This window comes from Amblyraja radiata, chromosome 25 (assembly GCF_010909765.2).
Source record: "Amblyraja radiata isolate CabotCenter1 chromosome 25, sAmbRad1.1.pri, whole genome shotgun sequence".
In the NCBI taxonomy this organism is placed as follows: domain Eukaryota; kingdom Metazoa; phylum Chordata; class Chondrichthyes; order Rajiformes; family Rajidae; genus Amblyraja; species Amblyraja radiata.
In genome coordinates this window covers 35498253-35519672 of record NC_045980.1, presented here as the reverse complement: position 1 = coordinate 35519672, position 21420 = coordinate 35498253, and the positions used below count along the sequence as shown (strand labels likewise).

The following is a 21420-nucleotide window of genomic DNA, read 5'->3' as shown; positions in this document are numbered from 1 at the left end:
GTAATTAAATTATAGTGAAAACCCATCTGGAACAACCATCTGTGGGACAAACCGCCTCCAAACCAGAGATCGCACTCTGAATTCTCCAAATCTATTATTATGCAGTTTGCAGGTGGTTGAAGATGAAAAATATAGTTTCTTTTTGATCACATTCAGAGAGGTTTCACGAGGTCTGCATCGTGCAGCCTCAATATGACATTGATCAGAATCCATGAATGGGAAAGTTGGCTCTTTTATCACGGAATCATTAACTTTGAAATTTCAGCTTGTCCGGCCAAACGACTGCAAATGTGACACCTCGGATCAGCCTGGACCCCCGAGCATCCGTTTCCCAAATTAATCTGCCGTCACACATCATCACTTGCAAAATTAATGCTGCAATTCTTTCACAACTGCTTGGAATGGACACCTTGAGGCCAGACCTTACGATGCCTTCCAACAGCAAGATTGAAGACAATGAATTATATCAATGACAATGGACCACTCTGCCTCATTCCTCTTAAAGGACAGACAGATTTAGTGAGTTACTCATTCATCCTGATGCCAGTCTCGGAGTTGACATATTGCACCATTTCCATGATGTGACTACCAATCTCCATGTAACACTAGTTTTTTTTTTTTACAACCTGAATAATCATTCCAAACCTTCACAGAAACCACGCCAATGATGAAAGAGCATTTCCCAATGATTTATGGGACTCTTATCAAAGTAAAATCTGCCGAGGGATTCCTCTGGGGCACAGAGAAGATACAGTACAGGAACAGGCCCTTCAGCCCACAATGTCCGTGCTGACATGATGCCAGGTTAAATTAATCTCCTCTGCCTGCATGTGATCCATATCCCTCCATATCTATGTGCCCAGCCAAGTCTGAAATGCCACGATCATATCTGCCTCAGCCACCACCTGTGTATAAAAACGTATCCTGCACATGTCCTTTAAGCTTTCCCCTCTCACCTTAAAGCTATGCCCTCCAGTCCTTGACATTTCCACCCTGAGAGAAAGGTTCTGACTGTTTAAGACTCTCGCCTATCTTTGCCTCTCATAACTTTATAAACTTCTATCAGGTCTCCCCTCAATCTCCCACTTTGTTCCTTTCTGATTATTCCCAGGACTTTTGAACCAAAAGACAGGGTTTTCAAATCAACACAAAGAATTGTTCAAACAGCAACTGATAAACGACACAATATATTGCAATTGCATGTTCTAGGACAGTGCCTCTTAAACTATTTCAGTGTCGTTCACCCTTGAGTCGTTCACATAAAACTTTATTCATCCTCGACTACATTTTCTTATGTTTTTTTTGGTAATTTTCATCTTATTCTCCCTTGTGTATAATTTTATATATAATGACTACAAAACATCAATTAACTCACTTCTTAAATGTTTATTTTATTCAACTTTTTGAACATCCTAAAAATGTAAAGAAAACTAGGAGTGAAAAAAAAAAGTTTACCACGGAGTTGGAAAATCATTCGATTAGAATGATAAAAAAACATTCCAACATTTAAACACTGGGCTTCAGCCCCATCCTACCCCTTCGGGCTTTGATTACTGCAGTTTTTTCTTGGAAAACTAGCTCAAAGAACCATGGGCTTCCCTAAAAAGTTATATTACAGAAAATTTGGGAAATTTTCATGCTACTTTGAAATTGGAAAACCATTGATAGAGAGAAAAATATCAAATTTCCAGCTCCACTTTAATGGCAAAGCCTTTTTTTAAGTATAGAAAAAAAAATCTGAATAAATTAAAGGGCCTGTCCCACTTGGCGATTTTTTCGGCAACTGCCGGCGTCCTATCAGTGTCGCCCAAAGATTTTGAACATTTCAAGGCAAGTGGGACATGCTCTTAAGTCATTCACCCTTCATTCACCCCTCTAGTTTCATTCACCCCAAAATAATTTCATACACCCTTGGGTGAACCATTCACCAGTTTAAGAAGCACTGTTGTAGGACACTGAGAACTCAAACAGCTTCAGAAAGGTCACTGAAGGTGATGTGCTGGTTATTCTAAGAGTTCTATCATTCCTTTCTTGCTTGTAGCTTTTTAAGGAGGTGTCACTATGTGGGAAGTGTTAACATACGTTTGTTGACATAAGCTGCTTGTGCAGACCAAATACAGTAAGTATGTATAGGAAGAAACTGCAGACGCTGGTTTACACCAAAGATAGACTCAAAATGCTGGAGTAACTCAGCGGGGCACGCAGTATCTCTGGAGAGAAGGAATGGGTGACGTTTCGGGTCGGGACCCTTCTTCAGACCGTGATTTGTCCAGCATTGCTTTCACAGAGATAACAACTCACTTTCCCCCCATCTCCCCCCAATTCTGTGCCCCACCTAGATATGCAGCCATTTCTCCCACTATCCTGCCCCACCTTCCCCCACCCCTTCCACCCTTAATCCTTGTCTCTGGTTTCATATGTCACACCTCTTTTCTCCTTATGTCACAAGTAAAAATGTCATAGTTCCATTTTCGATACGTATGACAATTAAACACTCGACTGCTTTTATCATTTCATCTCTGGCCTTTGTCCACCTCTCTGCCAATTAGACCACCAACCGTTCCACCCCACACCCCCACCTGTATCCACCCATCAGTTGCCACCCCCACCTTTCTTCCAGCTTTCTCTCCCCTAGTACAGTCTGAAGAAGAAGGATCCTGATCCAAAACATCGCCCATCCATGTCCTCCAGTGATGTTGCCCGACCTGCTGAAGTACTCCAGCACCTTGTCTCTTTATTTATAAACCAGCATCTGCAGTTCCTTGCGTCAACAGCTGAAATAAACCCCACTTAATTTACAGCGCAGAACGTACCTTTGTGTGATGAAAGGCAAATACGTCATGCGACCTGCTTCAGAGCTTTTCTTAACATGATTAGCCCCCACACAATGCTTTGAGCATTTCTCACCCCATTGCCTCATTAAAAGCTCCCACGACTTTCTCTTCAAAAAATTGAAACGCCCGTGTACTCTTCCAATCTCCTGACCAGATTGCCTGCATTTTATCCCTCGCTATTCACAGCCAGGAAGGAAAAGCCCATCAAATCTTTCTCAATTATCTGACAGCAAGACAAAGGTGTGAGCTGGTTATAGAATACCAAAGCAAGTTAATAAACTCCTCAGATAGCATTCCACCAAGAATGTCACGTTAAATGTGGACTCATTATCATCAACGCACATTGTCAAGAAAGCCTTTGTTTTAATTGGACGTCTGGGAATGTAATCACAATTGAAACCTTAAAGTGAACCTTTTCCCAAATCCGCTCTCTAAATAATTATCAAAATAACAAGTTGTTGATCGATGTATCGAGAAAAAATAAAGAAAGATCCAGGAGAGGTGTCAGAGCAGCTGGTAGAGCCACTGCCTCACAGTCTCACGGGTTCGATCCTGACCTCAGTCTGAGGAAGGGTTTCGGCCCGAAACGTCGCCTATTTCCTTCGCTCCATAGATGCTGCTGCACCCGCTGAGTTTCTCCAGCACTTTTGTGTACCTCAGGTGCTGTTTGTTTGTGGAGTTTGCACGTTCTCTCTGTGAATGTGTGGGTTTTCTTCCAGGAGCTCTGGTTTCCTCCCACATGCTAAAGACGTGTGGGTTTGCGGGTTATTTGGCCCCTGGTGTGCAGGGAGAGGATCAGAAACATAGAACGGCCGTGAAGGGATGATAGATGGTCGGCGGGGACTGGGTGGGCTCAAGGGCCTGGTTCCATGCTGTAACTTTCAATCCATCATTTAAAAGAGCCTGTGTAGGAAGGAACTGCAGGTGCTGGTTTAACGTCACCCAAGTAAAAGAGCCTTCTGTATTTAATATAACTGCACGAGACAAATTGGATAAACGTTCCCTACTGCAGAATAAAGGGACTGTACGTTCATCTTTCACTGGAGAAAAGGGGAGCAGGTTGCATCACTGAAATATCCTCAATGCACCAGATGACAGCACAAGGTACTGAGGGTCAACATAGGTTGCTTGGTCACTTTCTCTTCCGCTGGGAAGATAAATGCTTGGTTCCTTTCTCCCACGAGTCCATGACGACCATCGATCGCCCGTCCACACTAATTAAACGCCAGGCCACTTTCTCAAAATTAATCAAGGGCCATTTAAGCCCGAAACCTTCCAATTCAAGTGCTGGAAACTCAGCGGCACACGCAGCAGATGTAGAGGGAATGGACAGACGACTCCGTCTGAAGAAGAGTCCCGACCCAAAACGTCGTCTGTACATTTCCTCCACAAAGGCGTTGCACGGTGGCACAGCGGAAGAGATGCTGCCTTACAGCGCCAGGGACCGGGGTTGGATCCTGCCTGTACGGAGTTTGTATGTTCCCCCCGTGACTGCGTGGGTTTTCTCTAGGTGCCCCGGTTTCCTCCCACATTCCAAAGACGTGCAGGTTTGTAGGTTAATTGACTTTGGTAAAAGTTGTAAATTGCCCACAGTGTGTAGGATAGTGCTAGTGCTGGTGGTGAAAAGGGCCTGTTTTCGCACTGTATCGCTAATGCCCCTGTCCCACTTAGGAAATCTGAACGGAAACCTCTGGAGACTTTTCGCCCCACCCAAGGTTTCCGTGCGGTTCCCGGAGGTTTTTGTCAGTCTCCCTACCTGCTTCCACTAACTGCAACCACCTACAACCTCCGGGAACCGCACGGAAACCTTGGGTGGGGCGCAAAGTCTCCAGAGGTTTCCGTTCAGGTTCCCTAAGTGGGACAGGGGCATAAGATTTGTGTTTTGCTCAAGATTCCAGCATTTGCAGTTCCTTGCGTCTCAATCTTCCAATTCAGCTTCATTGTACTTGAGCACTCAAGCTCTGACACATCAGTGATGCTGATTCCTTGCTGTTCTGCTGCTCGCTGCCTTTTGCATGCAATTAGATTTGACTTTTAAAACCAACACCAATATACCCAAATTGCTTTTGCTTATTTGAATAAGTCCGCAAGGCAAGGAAGAATCCAGTGTTATGGTGGTTCAAAGCAAAAACGTTGCATGAATATACAAAACTGTCTTGTCGCAAATAACCTGTAGGGTTGTAGTTTCAGGGAGGGTCTTACCGCTTAAGATGTTACGGTTGTTCTCCCAGAAATCTGCCGGTTTTGTTGGTCTCGCATAGTATTCATCTCTGTTTGCTGCCAGGATAAACCTGCAAAACAAATCACAGCAAATACTGCAGGAAGATCTTTAATTCTTGACCAGAGTATGCGTAGAACGTAGAACAGTACAGCACAGGGACAGGCCCTTTGGCCAACAATGTCTGGGCCAAACATGATTGTTTGGCCAAGATAAAATAATCTTATCTACCTGCACCTGGTCCATATCCCTCCATTCCCAGCATATCTACAAGTCTCTCAAACGCCACTGTCAGAACTGGCTCCAGCGCTATCCCCAATGAGTCATTGTGTCAGTCAAGTGAGCAAAGCTGAAAACCAATAACCAGAGCAGAGACGACAGAGGCAAAAAGTAGTTGACTGACATTTTCATTGGTTTCTTTATTGTCACGTGTTCCATGTGCAGTGAAATATTTTTTTTGCATACAGCTCTGCAAGACTAGCCAAGGGATATGGGGAGAAGGCAGGAACGGGGTACTGATTGTGGATGATAAGCCATGATCACATAGAATGTGGAGATATTTTGCAGACAGCAGAACAAAATGCATATAGTGCAAAAGTGATGATGGATGTACAAAACATTATAATCTTTGTGACAATTAGCATGTGCAGCCTTGTATTGATTGGGCATTTTGCAAAGGGTGTGAAACTAATCTGTTCCTTGGAGTGTAGCAGAGTTGAGGGATGCTCTTATAAAGGCTGAGAGAAGCGTGAGGGGCAGAGATAAGGTGAATAGCCAATCTTTTTCCCAGGGTAGGGGAGTCTAGAACTGGGGGGGGGGGGGGGGGCATAGACTAAATTGGGAAGGAAAAGATTTAAAGATGGGACCTGAGGGGCAATCTTTTCATACAAGGACATGGGTATGTGGAACGAGCAGCCAGACGAGGTGGGAGAGAAGAAAGAGTACAGTGAAAACGTGTAAAGTCAAATTTGGACAATTCATGGATAGGAAAGGTTTTGAAGGAGGTACAGGAGTTACTCCAGCTCTTTCTGTCTTTAAGATTGAGAGGATATAGGCCAAATGCAGGCAAACAGGAGTAGCTCAGGAAGATCCCTTGGTCAGCATGGACTTGTTGGGCTGAAGGGCCCGTTTCCATGCTGTGTAGCTCTAAGAATCTATTCGTGGTTCTAATTGAGATGATAATCTAGAGGAAATCTAAAGCAAGAGCAATGGCAAGAGAAAAAATAAATCAAGTCCAACATCAATCAATAATCACTCGGATTGTGGTTCTCATCATCAGCGGTCACTCGAAGAAGCGAGTATGACTGTCCTCTTTTGGGAGGACTCCTGTGCGTGACTTTGTTTAACGTGGGGAGACTGGTGCACAGACAGCCACCCCACGGGCCTTGACAGATCTGGGTCGGGATCCAGTGGCATGGAGTCCAAGACGACCAGAGACCCTTTTCTGCTGCAGCCTTCATCCGCCTTCCCAGCCCGTTGTGGCGCTCCACTAAAGTCAGCCATCGTCCTGCGCCTGTTCCACCGTTGAGGTCTTGGTTGGATTGCTCTTTGTCAGGGACCTCCCCCTCGACTATACCGCCATGGGTGACCCTACCAGGAGCATAGCCCCAGACGGCATCGCTCTCAGGATCTCAAGACCACACAAGCTTCTCCACCACGACAAGGTTCCTTGTGGCTTTAATTACACGCTGAAGGCACTGAACCTGCTAATTTACGATTTTAGCCTGCTAATTCATTAGGCTCTTTGCAACTGGTAATCTCCAATGAATTTATCCCAAAGAACGAAAGAAGATTTAATTATGACCTGTGACTAAGGGTCTTACACCTCATTAACGAAAGGGAATGGAGCTTAGAAACACAAAATGCCTTGCAAAATCTGGCTGCTTTTTATTCCACAGAAATAAGAGGAAAGGTCAATGTACAATTTTGAGCCTTCTGTGTTGTTTACATTTAAAAAGAGTGCAATGCCCTTCAAACAGCGAAAATAGGGCAGCACAGTGAAACAGCAAGTGGAGCTACACAAAGAACAGCGTCACAGATCCCAGTTCAATCACAACCTAGGGTTCTGTCTGTGTGGGGCCTTTGCACGTTCTCCCTGTGACAGCGTGGGTTTCCTCCGGGTGCTCTGGTTTCCTCTCACATCGCAAATACATGCAGGTTTGCAGGTTAATTGGTCCTAAAAAGAAAAGTTTTTAAAAAATTGTCCCCAATGTGTAGGGAGTGGATGGGAAAGTAGCATAACATAGAATTAGTGTGGACAGGTATGGACACAAATTGCTGGAGTAATTCAGCGGGTCAGGCAACATCACTGGAGAAAAGGAGGGTTCCGATTCGAAACGTCACCTATTCCTTCTCTCCAGAGATGCTGCCTGACTCGCTGAGTTACTCCACCATTTTGCATCTATCTTCCATATAAACCAGCATCTGCATTTCCTTCCAACACATAGTGTGAATGGGTGATAGATGGTTGGCGTGGACTCGGTGGGAGTTTCCATATGGTATCTCCAAAGTAAACTAGATTAACTAGTTGATGTTTATATTGTGCCTTTGATAAAATGTTTTAGATATTTTACCAGAGTGTTAAATCAGACTTGGAATCACTTTGAGATTTACTGAAGACAGCATGGTCAATGAGGTAGAACTTGAGAAGAACGTTAAAGAGCCAGAAAGATTGAAGGAAGGATTGTCAGTGTCTTGGCAGGAAAAGGAACAGCAGCCCATGGGATGATTGCGGGCAACCCAAAAAGCCCCAAAGTACCCATGCAGATTAAATATAAACCTGGAGGTCACAGGGGTAAGGAGAGGGAAGTCACGAGAGGATCTGAAAGCAAGAACGAGAAACTGAAAGCAGAGTGGGTGCATTATCAGTGCCAAAGTAGGTCAGCAAGCAGAGACTTGATGAATGGGTAGTGAGGATGAGAACACAGACAGTGGAGTTCTGGATGGCCTCAGTTTGACAGCAGGTTACACGAGGGAGGTCCGGCAAGGGAATGATCAGTTTGAAGGGTAAGAAAAGCATGGATGAAAGTCTTGGCAGAGGATGAGCTGAGCCCACTGCTGTGCTAATTAAGAAGATTCAACCGAGACACAAGGAACTGCGGATGCTGGAATCTTGAGCAAAGCACAAAGTGCTGAGGCAACAGTGGGTCAGGTGGTATCTGCGGAAGGAATGGGTAGATGGGACCCTTCTTCAGACTGACTGCAGTAAGGGGTAGAAAGCTGGAAAAGAGGTGGGGGGGGGGGGGGGGGGGGCGCGGGAAGAAGACAAAGTCTGGCAAGTGATAGGTGGACTGAAGATGAGTCTCGACCCGAAACGTCACCCATTCCTTCTCTCCAGAGATGCTGCCTGTCCCGCTGAGTTACAATAGACAATAGACAATGGGTGAAGGAGGCCCTTCGAGCCAGCACCGCCATTCAATGTGATCATGGCTAATCATCCCCAATCAGTACCCCATTCCTGCCTTCTCCCCATATCCCCTGACTCTGCTATTTTTAAGAGCCCTATCTAGCTCTCTCTTGAAAGCATCCAGAGAACCTGCCTCCACCGCCCTCTGAGGCAGAGAATTCTACAGACTCACCACTCTCTGTGAGAAAAAATGTTTCCTCGTCTCCATTCTAAATGGCTTACTCCTTATTCTTAAACTGTGGCCCCTGGTTCTGGACTCCCCCAACATCGGGAACATGTTTCCTGCCTCTAGTGTGTCCAAGCCCTGAACAATCTTATGTTTCATAAGGCTGGAGTTACTACAGCATTTTGCGTCTATCTTCCACCTATAACTCGCCCAGCCGTTGTCCTGCTCTAAACACTTCTTCCAGCTTCCTCCCCCCTACTACAATCAGTATGAAGAGGAATCCTGACCTGAAACATCACCTATCCATTCCATCCACAGACGGTGCCTGACCCGCTGAGTTCCTCCAGCACTTTGCGTTCTATTAAGGAAGTTTCAACTGTCAGTTTTACTGAGGTCACAGATGTGTGGTCTGAAGCTCACTTTGAGATTGAAGGTTCAAGCAGCAGATGAAGTGAGGCAGGGAGGCAAGTGAGTTTATCAAAATGAAAAGTTATGATGTACATAGTGAGAAGACACGAGTTAAAAGGGTTAACCTCCATCTCCAGAACTGGAATTTGCTTCTGAGGCAGAACAATCAATGAAACCACAATTTTTGTTGCTGATCTTAGTTCTTTGTGAAATGGGTTTTAGATAGTGATACAGTGCGGAAACAGGCCCTTCGGCCCAACCTGCCCACACCGACCAACATGTCCCAGCCACACTAGTCCCGCCTGCCTGCATTTGGCCCATATCCCTCCAAAACAGTCCTATCCACGTACCTGTCAAACTGTTTCTTAAACGTTGCGCAAGTCCCTGCCTCAAAAACCTCTTCTGGCAGCTCGTTCCATACACCCACCCCCCCTTAGGGGTAACTGAGGGGTGAAAGTTACCCCTTAGATTCCTATTAAATCTTTTCACCTTCACCTTAAACCATGTCCTTTGGTCCTCGATTCTACTACTCTGGGAAAGAGATTCTGTGCATCTACTCGATATATTCCTCATGATTCTCAAACTCAATAAAAAGAAAAATGCAGAGAAAGAAGGAACTGCAGATGCTGAAATCTTGAGCTAAAACACAAAGTGCTGGAGGAAGTTGGCAGTTCCGGCAGAATCTGTGGAGGGAATGGACGGATGATATTTCAGGTCAGGACCCTTTTTCAGTCTGATGAAGGGTCCCGTCTCAAAACATCGCCTGTCCATTCTCTCCACAGATTCCGCCTGATCCTCTGAGTTTCTCCAGCACTTTGTGTTTTATTGGACAAGGACAAGCAGCTGTCTAATCTCATCTGTGGGCGCACAGAGGAGGCAGGCCATGCAGTGAATTGAAAGTTAAATTGAACGTGTCTGGTAAGCAGTCTTCTGATGTAGTGAACCAGGGGCCCTGTGTGATCAATCTGACCTAGATTTGCTGAATGTCACACGGGCAATGAGCAGCAAAACATCAAGTGTTGGAATTGCCATCTTGTTAACAGCGCGGAGACAGTCGCTCGCGTCATGCTTCAATGAGAAGTGCGAGGATGAAGTAAAATGTCAAAGCAAATTCCTCACCTGAAACTGCAAAAACACAGTCTTGTAGTTGAATATGATACTTCTTCCTTGATGAAATACAACCCCCGATACACTCAGTTGGTTTTGACATTTTAGATCAGTTTGGAGATACAGCATGGAAACAGCCCACCGAGTCCACACCGACCATCGATCACCCGCGTCCACACCGACCATCGATCACCCGCGTCCACACCGACCATCGATCACCCGAGTCCACACCGACCATCGATCACCCGAGTCCACACCGACCATCGATCACCCGTTCACACTCGTTCTATTCATCCCAGTTTCGCATCCACTCCTTACACACTAGCGGTTCGATCCTGACTACGGGTGCTGTCTGTGTGGAGTTTGCACATTCTCCCCATAACCGCGTGGGTTTCCTCCAGGTGCTCTGGTTTCCTCCCACATCCCAAAGACGTACTTAGTAGTTAATAGTCTGAAGAAGGGTTTCGGCCCGAAACGTTGCCTATTTCCTTCGCTCCATAGATGCTGCTGCACCCGCTGTTTCTCCAGCACTTTTGTCTACCTTCGATTTTCCAGCATCTGCAGTTCTTTCTTAAATACTTAGTAGTTTAATTGGCCTCTGTAAATTTCCCCTGGTATGTATGGAGTGGATGCGAAAGTGGGATAATATAGAGCTGATGTGAACGGATGACGCCATGGTCAGCATGGACTTGGTGGCTGAAGGGACTGTGTCCATTTCTAAGCTGAACTAAAAGATTCAACACCAATGTGACTCAGGTTTGCAGAGAGAGAATGTAGTTGCTGTGCTGATGCTTAGGAGAGGAACCAAAGACAACAGCTTCTGGATAATGAACCAGAACAAATTTATCTTTATCTCGTACAGAATAGCAGAAAAATTAGAGACACAGTGAACCAAAGCAGCAGGAAATATTGACACAAAATATTACAACATCAAATCTGCACAAAGTTGATATTGCCTTAAATCAATTTGGGGCTTTCCGTAAACATCATACATTTAATATAAATGAAATTCCAGTGTTGAGGCACAGATGAGTTCAAACAGATATTAGAACTGGTAATGATGTGACGCTGTGCCTTCAGCACTAAAGTAGAATGTTTAATGTGTCTGTAAAGCTGCAGCAAGCTCCGACCTTTCTCTGGAACATCAGAGGTTGAGGGGAGACTTGATCGAACTATATAAAACCATGAGAATCCTGGAAAGAGGAGACAGTCAGAACCTTTTTCCCCAGGGTGGAAATGTCAAAGACTAGAACCATAGAGTCACAGAGTCAAAGTCATACTGTGTGGAAAAAGGCCCTTCGGCCCAACTTGCCCATGACGGCCAAGCTGCCCCATTGAGGGTGTCGCTAAACGGTGAGCAAGGGAATAATAGATAATAGACAATAGGTGCAGGAGTAGGCCATTTGGCCCTTCGAGCCAGCACCGCCATTCAACCGGATCATGGCTGATCATCCCCAATCAGTACCCCGTTCCTGCCTTCTCCCCATATCCCCTGACTCCGCTATTTTTAAGAGCCCTATCTACCTCTCTCTTGAAACCATCCAGAGAACCTGCCTCCACCGCCCTCTGAGGCAGAGAATTCCAGACTCACCACTCTCTGTGAGAAAATGTGTTTCCTCGTCTCCGTTCTAAATGGCTTACTCCTTATTCTTAAAATGTTTAATGGAGATGCGCGGAGCATGTCTTTTTTACACGGAGAGACGGATATGGATCATGTACAGAGAGTTGAGATCTGTTTCAACATCATAGTCACCAAAAGTTGGTGTAACTCAGCGGGTCAGGCAGCAATTCTGGGGAAGAATAATTCTGTTTCTTTTTGTCTCCAGAAATGCTGTCTGACCCGCTGAGTTACACCAGTTTTTTGTGTCTATCTTCGGTATAAACCAGCACCTGCAGTTTCTTCCTGCATGTTTTAACTTGGCATCGTGTCCGGCACAAACAAAGAACAATTCCTGTACTGTACTGTGCTATGTTTGAAGTAAGAATTTCATTGTTCAGCTCATATCTGATGCTGATGCCAAATTAACATTTCTAGCGTGACTTCTGGATGATGCTGAGAAGTAAATAGCCGAGGTACAAGAAAGAATGGATCACTTAATATTCCAGTCAAACACCTTGCGATATTTTACTCTGTTGAGGATCCGATTATAAAGGATAGATTCTTCAGCAAGTCCAGAGGTCACTGTGCATTTGATCTCTTATGAGCTGTCAATATTGGAAAACAGAAATACTGGGATATGTAGTCTTCAAGAAGGAACTGCAGATGCTGGAAAATCGAAGGTACACAAAAATGCTGGAGAAACTCAGCGGGTGCAGCAGCATCTATGGAGCGAAGGAAATAGGTAACGTTTCGGGCCGTTTCGGCCCGAAACGTTACCTATTTCCTTTGCTCCATAGATGCTGCTGCACCCGCTGAGTTTCTCCAACATTTTTGTGTACTGGGATTTGTATGTGTTTAGGAAAATGGATGATTAATTGTAGCATATATTGTTGTGGAAAGATCACGGACATCGATCAGCAGCATTGTTGAATGTCCAAATTTCTGTCTCAGAATTCAGCCCCACCTTTGTCTTGCCGACCCTCAAATTCCGCGGGAGAGATTTTTTCACTCAGTATTGGGAAAAACACACGACAGTATTCCTGGCAAGAAATTCTATCGGCTAATGTCATTTGCCAAGGGCATTCTGCTCCATTGGTTGCACTTGTGGCCAACACTGCAGGTTGCGATGTTCAAGCTTCTCTTTGCCCTTCATGAATCATACAAACACAGGCCAAAGGACCTTGGGATGAAGATGGAGTGGGGGAGGGGGAGTAGAGTGTAGAGTTTGTGCAGGGTGTAAGAAATAGACACCAGAAACTGCAGCTGCTGGCTTACAAAAAATATACTATGTTTTGGAGTAACCCCAGCGGGTCAGGCGGCATCTAGTTCATTGCCACAGATGGCGGTGGAGCCCAAGATACGGGTATTTTTAAATGCGGATCGGTTCTTGATTAGGAAGTATGTCAAAAGTTACGGGGAGAAGGCAGGAGAATGAGGTTGAGAGGGAACAATAGATCAGCCGTGATTTAATGGCAGAGTAGATTTGATGGGCCGAATGGCCTAATTGTACTCCTTCGTATTAGGGCCTTATGGCATGGGTAGGTGACACTTTGGGTCTGAAGAGGGTCCCGACCCGAAACGTCATCTCTCTGCAAGAAATAAAGATTGACTCAATGCTCCCATTAATTTGTGTAATCTCTGCAAATCTGACAGAAAAGTCAGGAACTGCAGGGTTGTGTGAGCTTCAGCTTGTGTTCAAAGTTCCCTGCTGCAAGGTATTTGAGTTCAGTTTATTGTCACGTGTACCGAGGTACAGCGAAAAGCTTTTGTTGCGTGCTAACCAGTCAGCGGAAAGACAATACATGATTACAATCGAGCCGTCCACAGTGTACAGACACATTATAAATGGAACAACGTGAATAACATTCAGTGCCAGGTTAAAGCCAGCAAGGTCTGATCAAAGAGGGTCTCCGATGGTACGCAACTTCCCCCATGCAGGTGGACGGGCACTTGAAATACCTGTATGCAGAAGCTGAATTTGGACTGAAGTGGAAGAAGAGGATGCACATGGAGGCCTCGAATTAATGACAGTTCTTCAGAGTCAATGGGACTGAGATCAGCACTGGGTCATCAGAACACGTTCTGTGAAAAAAGGATTCAAATTAATGATACTCAAGTATGGTGATCCAGATGAAGCATAGAAACATAGACAATAGGTGCAGGAGTAGGCCATTCGGCCCTTCGAGCCTGCACCGCCATTCAATATGATCATGGCTGATCATCCAACTCAGTATCCTGTACCTGCCTTCTCTCCATACCCCCTGATCCCTTTAGCCACAAGGGCCACATCTAACTCCCGCTTAAATATAGCCAATGAACTGGCCTCAACTACCTTCTGTGGCAGAGAATTCCACAGATTCACCACTCTCTGTGTGAAAAATGATTTTATCATCTCGGTCCTAAAAGACTTCCCCCTTATCCTTAAACTGTGACCCCTTGTTCTGGACTTCCCCAACATCGGGAACAATCTTCCTGCATCTAGCCTGTCCAACCCCTTAAGAATTTTGTATGTTTCTATGAGATCCCCCCTCAATCTTCTACATTCTAGCGAGTACAAGCCGAGTCTATCCAGTCTTTCTTCATATGAAAGTACTGACATCCCAGGAATCAGTCTGGTGAACCTTCTCTGTACCCCCTCTGTTCAGCTAACATTCCCAGCATTAACTCCGAGCGCCACAATGTCAAAGATGTCAAGAGTTAAACAGAATTACTTTGTCTAGCTTGTGTCAAATACAAGAGCAAACTGCATTAATAAAGAAGAGAAAAATATCACACCAACCTGGCCAAATCTAAACAACAGCCTTGGAGAGATTTTCCTGCAACACACATTGACATGAAACAAGTCAAAATTTCCAACCCCCTTCCCTCGATGATAAGTCACCTTTTACTCCCGAGGTTAATATTAATTTATGTTGGCTGTTTCTGTAAACTACTGCAACACAACTTTCAATGTGTTTTCTAATTGGTCACTTCACAGAACAGCACAGGAAGAGGAACAGGAACTTTGACCTGCAACTATGCAAAGATAAACTGATCTAATTTGCCGGAACTGAAGCCACACCCCTCCCTCCGGTCCCTGCATATCAATGCGTCCATCTCAAAACATCCTAAATACCACTTCAAATGCATGTTGCAAGGAAGCATTGCTTCACATCTCACTGCTCAGATCTCCTTCCATTCATTCTGGTCACAGGAGACAGCAAAGGCGCATGCGCAAAGGCATGCCGACATGATTACAGTCAGGGAACAGGGGAGGATGTGGCAAGTGGTGGGGTCACGTTGGAGGTGGCGAAAATGACGGAGGATTATTTGTTGTACGTGACGGCTAGTGGGGGGGAAGGTGAGGACAAGGGGGACTCTGCCCTTGTTACGAGTCGGGGGGGGATGGGGAGAGAGAGCAGAGTCACGGGGTATCGAAGAAACCCTGGTGAGAGCCTCATCTATGGTAGAAGAGGGGAACCCCAGTTCCCTGAAGAATGAGGACATCTCCGATGCTCTGGTGTGGAACACCTCATCCTGGGAGCAGATGTGGCGTAGACAGAGGAATTGGGAGTGGGGGATGGAGTCCTTACAGGAAGCAGGGTGGGAAGAAGTGTAGTCCAGATAGCCATGGGAGTTAGTGGATTTATAGTGCATGTCGGTCAGAAGTCTATCATCTGCGATGGAGATAGTGAGGTCCAGAAATGGTAGGGAAGTGTCGGAAATGGTCCAGGTGTATTTGAGAGCCGGATGGAAGTTACCGGTGAAATGGATGAAATCAGTGAGTTGTGTGTGGGTGCAGGAGGTAGCACCAATGCAGTCGTCGATGTAGCGGAGGTAGAGTTCGGAGATGGGGCCCTGGTACATCTCGAACAAGGATTGTTCGATGTACCCTACAAGGGCTAGGGCCCATGCGCGTGCCCGTAGCTACGCCTTGTATTTGGAGGAAATTGGAAGAGTCAAACGAAAAGTTATTAAGGGTAAGGACCAGCTCCGCTAGGCGGAGGAGAGTATTAGTAGATGGGGATTGGTTAGTTCTCCGGTTGAGGAAGAAACGGAGGGCTTTGAGACCCTCCTGGTGGGGGATGGAGGTGTAGAGTGACTGGACGTCCATGGTGAAGATGAGAGGATGTGGGCCTAGAGAATGGAATTCCTGGAGACGACGGAGAGCGTGTGAGGTGTCTTAAACATAGGTAGGGAGGGATTTAACCAGGGGGGATAGGATGGAGTCAAGGTATGTGGGGAAAAAATTAAGGCAATCATAACCTGTCGAACTTGTTCTGAACAAAGCTCCTTCCCTCCATATATTATGCTGCATTCACTGTCAGATGTGAATTGCCTCTGTTGGTTGTGAAGAAAGGAACAATGTCAGATTGTTGGTGCAAAACTGAACTGGCATTCTCAATGGACAAACTCAACTCAATAGACAAACTACATACTGTCAATGATTCCCCTCAACAGTAAATTAACCTAACCTCTGCTTACAACTCTGTCAATATTTCTTGCCGCAGGCTGGGAGAAGATTTATTAAGTGCTGTTGCAAGCAAGATCAATCATATTATGGTGGAAAAAGAGTGAAGAGTCGGGAGAATTTAACCTTTCGAGGCTGATTTCCGGACAAGGTTGCCTGACATTCATCATTTTGACTTGATGTTAGTACATCGTCTCAACTGTCTTCATTTGAGGACAAACTCACTCCAGGAGTTCAGCACGCAACCTCTGCCGCTTCACTGCACCATGGCATAAAGCACGCACAAGAGGAAATCAAATCTAATCTGTCCACTGAAGTGGAGAGAAGCAAACTAACAGGGATAAGAAGCTGAGATACGCCCTGGCCAAATCCCTCGAACAACAACCCAAAATAAATTGGAGGGGCTTGAGGAACTGCAGGTACTGGAATCTCGAGTAAAACACAAAGCGCTGGAGTAATTCAGCAGGTTAGGCAGCATCTGTGGAGGGAATGGACAAGCGGCATTTTGGGAATAAATGATCACGTATTTTGTTTACATTACCATTTCTGTGTTATTATTCATCTATATTTAGAGTCAGAGTCACACAGTACAGCAACAGGCCCTTCAGCACAACTTGTTCTTGCTGATCAAGATGCCCCACCTACGCTAATTCCAACTGCTCGTTTTTGGCCCAAATCCCTATAAAACTTTCTTATCCACGTACCTGTCCAAATGTTTTTTAAATGCTATTATAGTACCTGCCTCAACCACCTCCTCTGGCAGCACGTTCCACCCACCCATCACCCACTGTGTGAAAAAGTTATCCCTCAGAATCCTATTAAATCTTTCCTATCTCAACATCCACCTATGTCCTCTGGTTCTTACTCTGGGGTTAAAACGGAGTAAACGACCCCTTTACTCAGCGTAGGGGAATGGGAACCTTGGGTGATTAAAAAGTTGGTGAAACGTTCCCCAAGCTGTGGGATTTGCCGATGTTGTGTGCCACTGGAACCTCGACTTCCTGACCCGCAGACACCATCAGCAAGGATCGTCGACAGATAATTGTTAGCGCACGCATTCTTTATCAGCCTTTAGTAATATGCTCATTCATTCCTCTGCCGACTTTTAATCTGCGGCAAATTCTACTCCAACTCGATTTACCAGTTTGTAGACGACATCACTGCAGCAAGCCGGTTCCACGAACAGGCTATTAAACCTGGCTCGGACAAAACTCTGATTATTAATAACCCATTATCTGTTATTTGCACTTATATATTTATATTATGGTATATGGACACACTGATCTGTTTTGTAGTAAATGCCTACTATGTTCTGTGTGCTGAAGCAAAGCAAGAAGTTCATTGTCCTATCAGGGACACATGACAACAAACTCACTTGAACTCAATGATGAGACAGAGTTAAGGAAGGAAAGAGAGAGGAAATAGAGAGCTTAGTAACATGGTGTCAAGGAAACAACCCTTCCCACAATGTTAGCTGCCGAAGGAGCTAGTTACAAACTTCACAAAATGAGGTGGTGTAGCGCCCCAGCAGCATCTATGGTGTCGAAGTAATAATTTGTTCTGGTCCAAAGACATTGAAGCTGCAGCCAAAAAAGCGCACCATTGCCCCAACTTCCTTAGAAGCCCAAGGAAGTTTGACATATCTCCAAAAGCCTGTACCCAACTTCTATAGATGTATGGTTAAAAACATCCCAGCAATGTGCACCACAACTTGCTATTGCAACACCTCTGCCCAAATCTGCAGGACATCGCAGAGTTGTTGCCCAATCCATCACACAAGGCAACCTACACCTGCCATCGACTCCATCTTTACTTCATGCTGCCTTACGAAGGCAGCAAACACAGTCCATAATCATAATCACACTTCACTAGCCAAGTATATTTTGCAACATACAAGGAACTCGATTTGCCAGACAGTCACACCAATAAAAAAAAACAGAACATACAAAACACACTCCAACATAAATATCTGCCACAATGACTCCTCCACATTCCTCATTGTGATGGAAGGCGAAAAAAAGTTTAATCTCCTCCCTTCTTAATCTTCCAGCGGTTGGGGGCCTCTAACCCTTCGTGGACGGGACGTCCAGGACTATTTTCACACTGCTCATTCCCTGTTCTCCTCTCTATCCTCTCCGGGCAGAAGATACATAAGCTTGAAGTCATGAACCATGAGATTCAGGAACAGCTTCTTCCCAGCTTCTTCTATCAGACTATTGAACAGTCCTCCCTTAAATTAGGCTGCAAATTCCAATCTCCCAACCATCCCATTGTGGACCTTCCACTTTTATTTCACTTGCACTCTCTCCACTGTCGAGCTAGACTTCTGTAACTACATTCTGCACTCTTTGTATTTTACTCTTTGCTTACCTGCTGTATTCGAGTCTGGCTTGAGTGTACTCACAGGTAGTATGATTTAACTGTGTAACATGCCAAACAGGTTTGCATGAAATCTCATGATATCTCAGCATGCATGTTATACGGCTACAATCCCTCGGGAGGATGGTGGCCTTTCTGGATGTTTGGAGGCTGGTGGACAACAGTGATGCACTGGGAACTGCCCATTGAGACAATCTTGTTGGCTATAATATTACCACGTTGTCTGTGCAGATAGGCATCACGGCCGCGCAGACTTTACCTCAGGCTGTGGGCCGGATGCAACGAGGTAATGTTTGCGGGCCAGATATAATGAGGTAACACCTGCGGGCCGGATGTGACGGTAACCAGACTGCTGGAGGGGTGGAATGTTATACGAGAATTTTGCCCGAACAGTTTGTGACCCTAGTACTGTGTTTAAAGCCCATAGCGCTGCGGCCGGTAGCGCTATATTTAAACCCCATAGCGCTGCAACCGACAGCTCTTTGTTTAAATCCCCACACGCTAAGCCAACAGCGCTCTGAACCTTTACATGCCAAACTGGCAGCGCTGTGCGTATTGCTTTACGCATCAAGTCTGTAGCGCTGTGTATTGATTATGCGCCAGTCTGCGGCTGATAGCGTTTTGTTCCCAAAGGAAAGAAAGAGAGTCAGATTCAACCGAGCAGGAAAAGAGGAAAGGGAAAATAAATAATCAAATTGGGACTTGCGTTCTCTTTGTATCACAGCTGGTGACGCAGAATGAGTTCAAATTTTTCTTTGATGGTCTCTGAACATTTGATTCTCCAGCCGAGTACCCAGAGATACAACTATTTATCGAGAGAATGGCGACATTTGCTTTTGGCTAAGAAGGCAACTTGTTTGCCTTACAACAGCATTCAGGTTCAACGGCAAGTGACTGTAGTATCTCACAATGGGGGGGGGGGAGGGACACGGCTTGGTGTATTTTGCCCGAACAGTTTAGTAAACACTCATTGTAATGGGTCATATAGTCATAGATCAGAAAGCACAGAAGCAGGCCCTTCTGCCCAACTTGCCCACGCCGCCCAACACCCCCGATATACACTAATCCCAACTGCCCGTGTTTGACCCATATCTCTCTGAACTTTTCCTATCCCTGAACCTCCCAAAACTTTTCACAGCGCTACCTTCTTGTGCTCTGTGGTCTGGGAACTCTGAAACGTCGCCGATCTAATCTCTCCCCAGATGCTGCCTGCCCCGCTGAGTTCCACTTGGTGATATCTTTCCAAACAAATGATGGATGCTCAATAATCAAAACTAATATTGCCTACCGACATCAGATTAGAATTTCACCTACATTAACGTGGAAGTTCGTTTAAAAAAACAAAATCATCATGGCAATTTTGAATACGCAAAAATCGAATTCTTCCAAAATCCATTCACATACAGATAGCATGGCGTATCAGGTATTTGAATCAATGGTCAGTCACTACAGGGTACAATGTTGTTTTTTGCAGCCACTGTAAATATCATATCCAATTATTCTCCTGCCAGCTGCTCTATGCGTATTATTTTATCTAAAGCCTCTCTGTGAATGCTAACACTCCAGCTAATGGAGTGTCGGGCAAATCTTGTGACATTTATCTACTCAACAAATCACTAAAATTGTTGATAATCATACACTTTCGTGTTTGCTTTTCCATTATTCCACTCTGAGACAATGAATAACATTTCAAAATATGTGATTATGTACCTGACATCCGTGATCAATTTTGGATGGCAAGGCGTGAAGCATGACACAGTGTGCCCACCAACGCTATCAGCTGTCCTGCAGGGATTTACTGGAACTGAAAATGATCTTGGTGGTAGCAATATTTCCCAAGTTCATAATCTTTATGGACTGTCCTCTATCACAAGCAGCAAGAGTCATTTCTCATCTCAGTTGCAAGTCAATAGACTTCATGCTTGAGCAAGCCACATCATTTGCAGGACATGGATTGCTTTGACCCTTGCTTTTGCCCTCAAAGTCATAGCGTCATAGTCATGTAGCGTGAAAACAGGCACCTCGTCCCAACTTGCCCACGCCGACCAACATGCCCCATCTACACTGGTCCCACCTGCCTGCGTTTGGCCAATATATCTCTCCAACCCTATTTATCCATGTACCAATTGAAATGCTTAAATGTTTCAATATAACCTGCCTCAACTACCTCCTCCTGCCGCTCGTTCCATACACCCCACCACCCTTTGGGTGAAAAAGTTACCCCTAAAGCAACTAAAGGTTCCTGTGAAATCAGAACTAAAGGTTCCTTTTAAATCTCTCCCCCTCACCTTAAACCGATGTCCGCTGGTTCTCAATTCGACTGCTCTGGGCAATAGATTCCGTGCGTTTACACAATCTACTCCTCTCATAATAATGTACAGCTTTATAAGATCACCTCTCATCCTTCTGCTCCCCAAGGAATAATGTCCTAGCCTGCTCAACCTACAAAGTCAAATAAATATTGCCAGAGTGAGGCCACATGCAAACTGGAGGAACATCACCTTATATTCTGCTTAATAAGGTCACCAGCCAACAATCTGACCATTGAATGTTCCAATTTTAAGCAACACCACCCCCCCCCCCTTTCTCCCTCTCTTTTTCCTGTGTCCCCTCCATCCAGTGTGCACCCATTTCTCACACTAACCCACCCCCCTCTAATATCGCTCCCCCGGCTTTACATTTAACTCCTCATGTCATCCTTTCCTTTTCATCTCCACCCTTTCTCCGCCAATCTACCAATCCAACCCCCTCATCAGTACCCCACCTATCACTTGCCAGGTTTTGTCCTGCCCCCACCTCTTTTCCAGCTTTCTCTCTTCCGACAACAACCAGACTGAAGAAGGGTCCCGACC

At 45.3% G+C, this 21420-nt stretch overlaps 1 protein-coding gene across 2 annotated transcripts in view; it reads right to left on the bottom strand.

The window, feature by feature from the left end:
- Window positions 1-21420, bottom strand: part of tango2 (transport and golgi organization 2 homolog) — an 84278-nt gene that overhangs the window by 31641 nt on the left and 31217 nt on the right. The window contains exons 1-3 of one of the 2 annotated variants that reach the window (XM_033043855.1): window positions 18560-18620; window positions 13699-13821; window positions 5037-5125 (exon numbers count right to left, since the gene is read on the bottom strand). In XM_033043855.1, coding sequence (XP_032899746.1) covers window positions 5037-5125; window positions 13699-13748 — 139 coding nt within the window. In that variant the 5' untranslated portion in view covers window positions 13749-13821; window positions 18560-18620. Of the gene's footprint in view, window positions 1-5036; window positions 5126-13698; window positions 13822-18559; window positions 18621-21420 lie in introns of those variants that run through there. The other variant, XM_033043854.1, reaches the window with a different exon arrangement.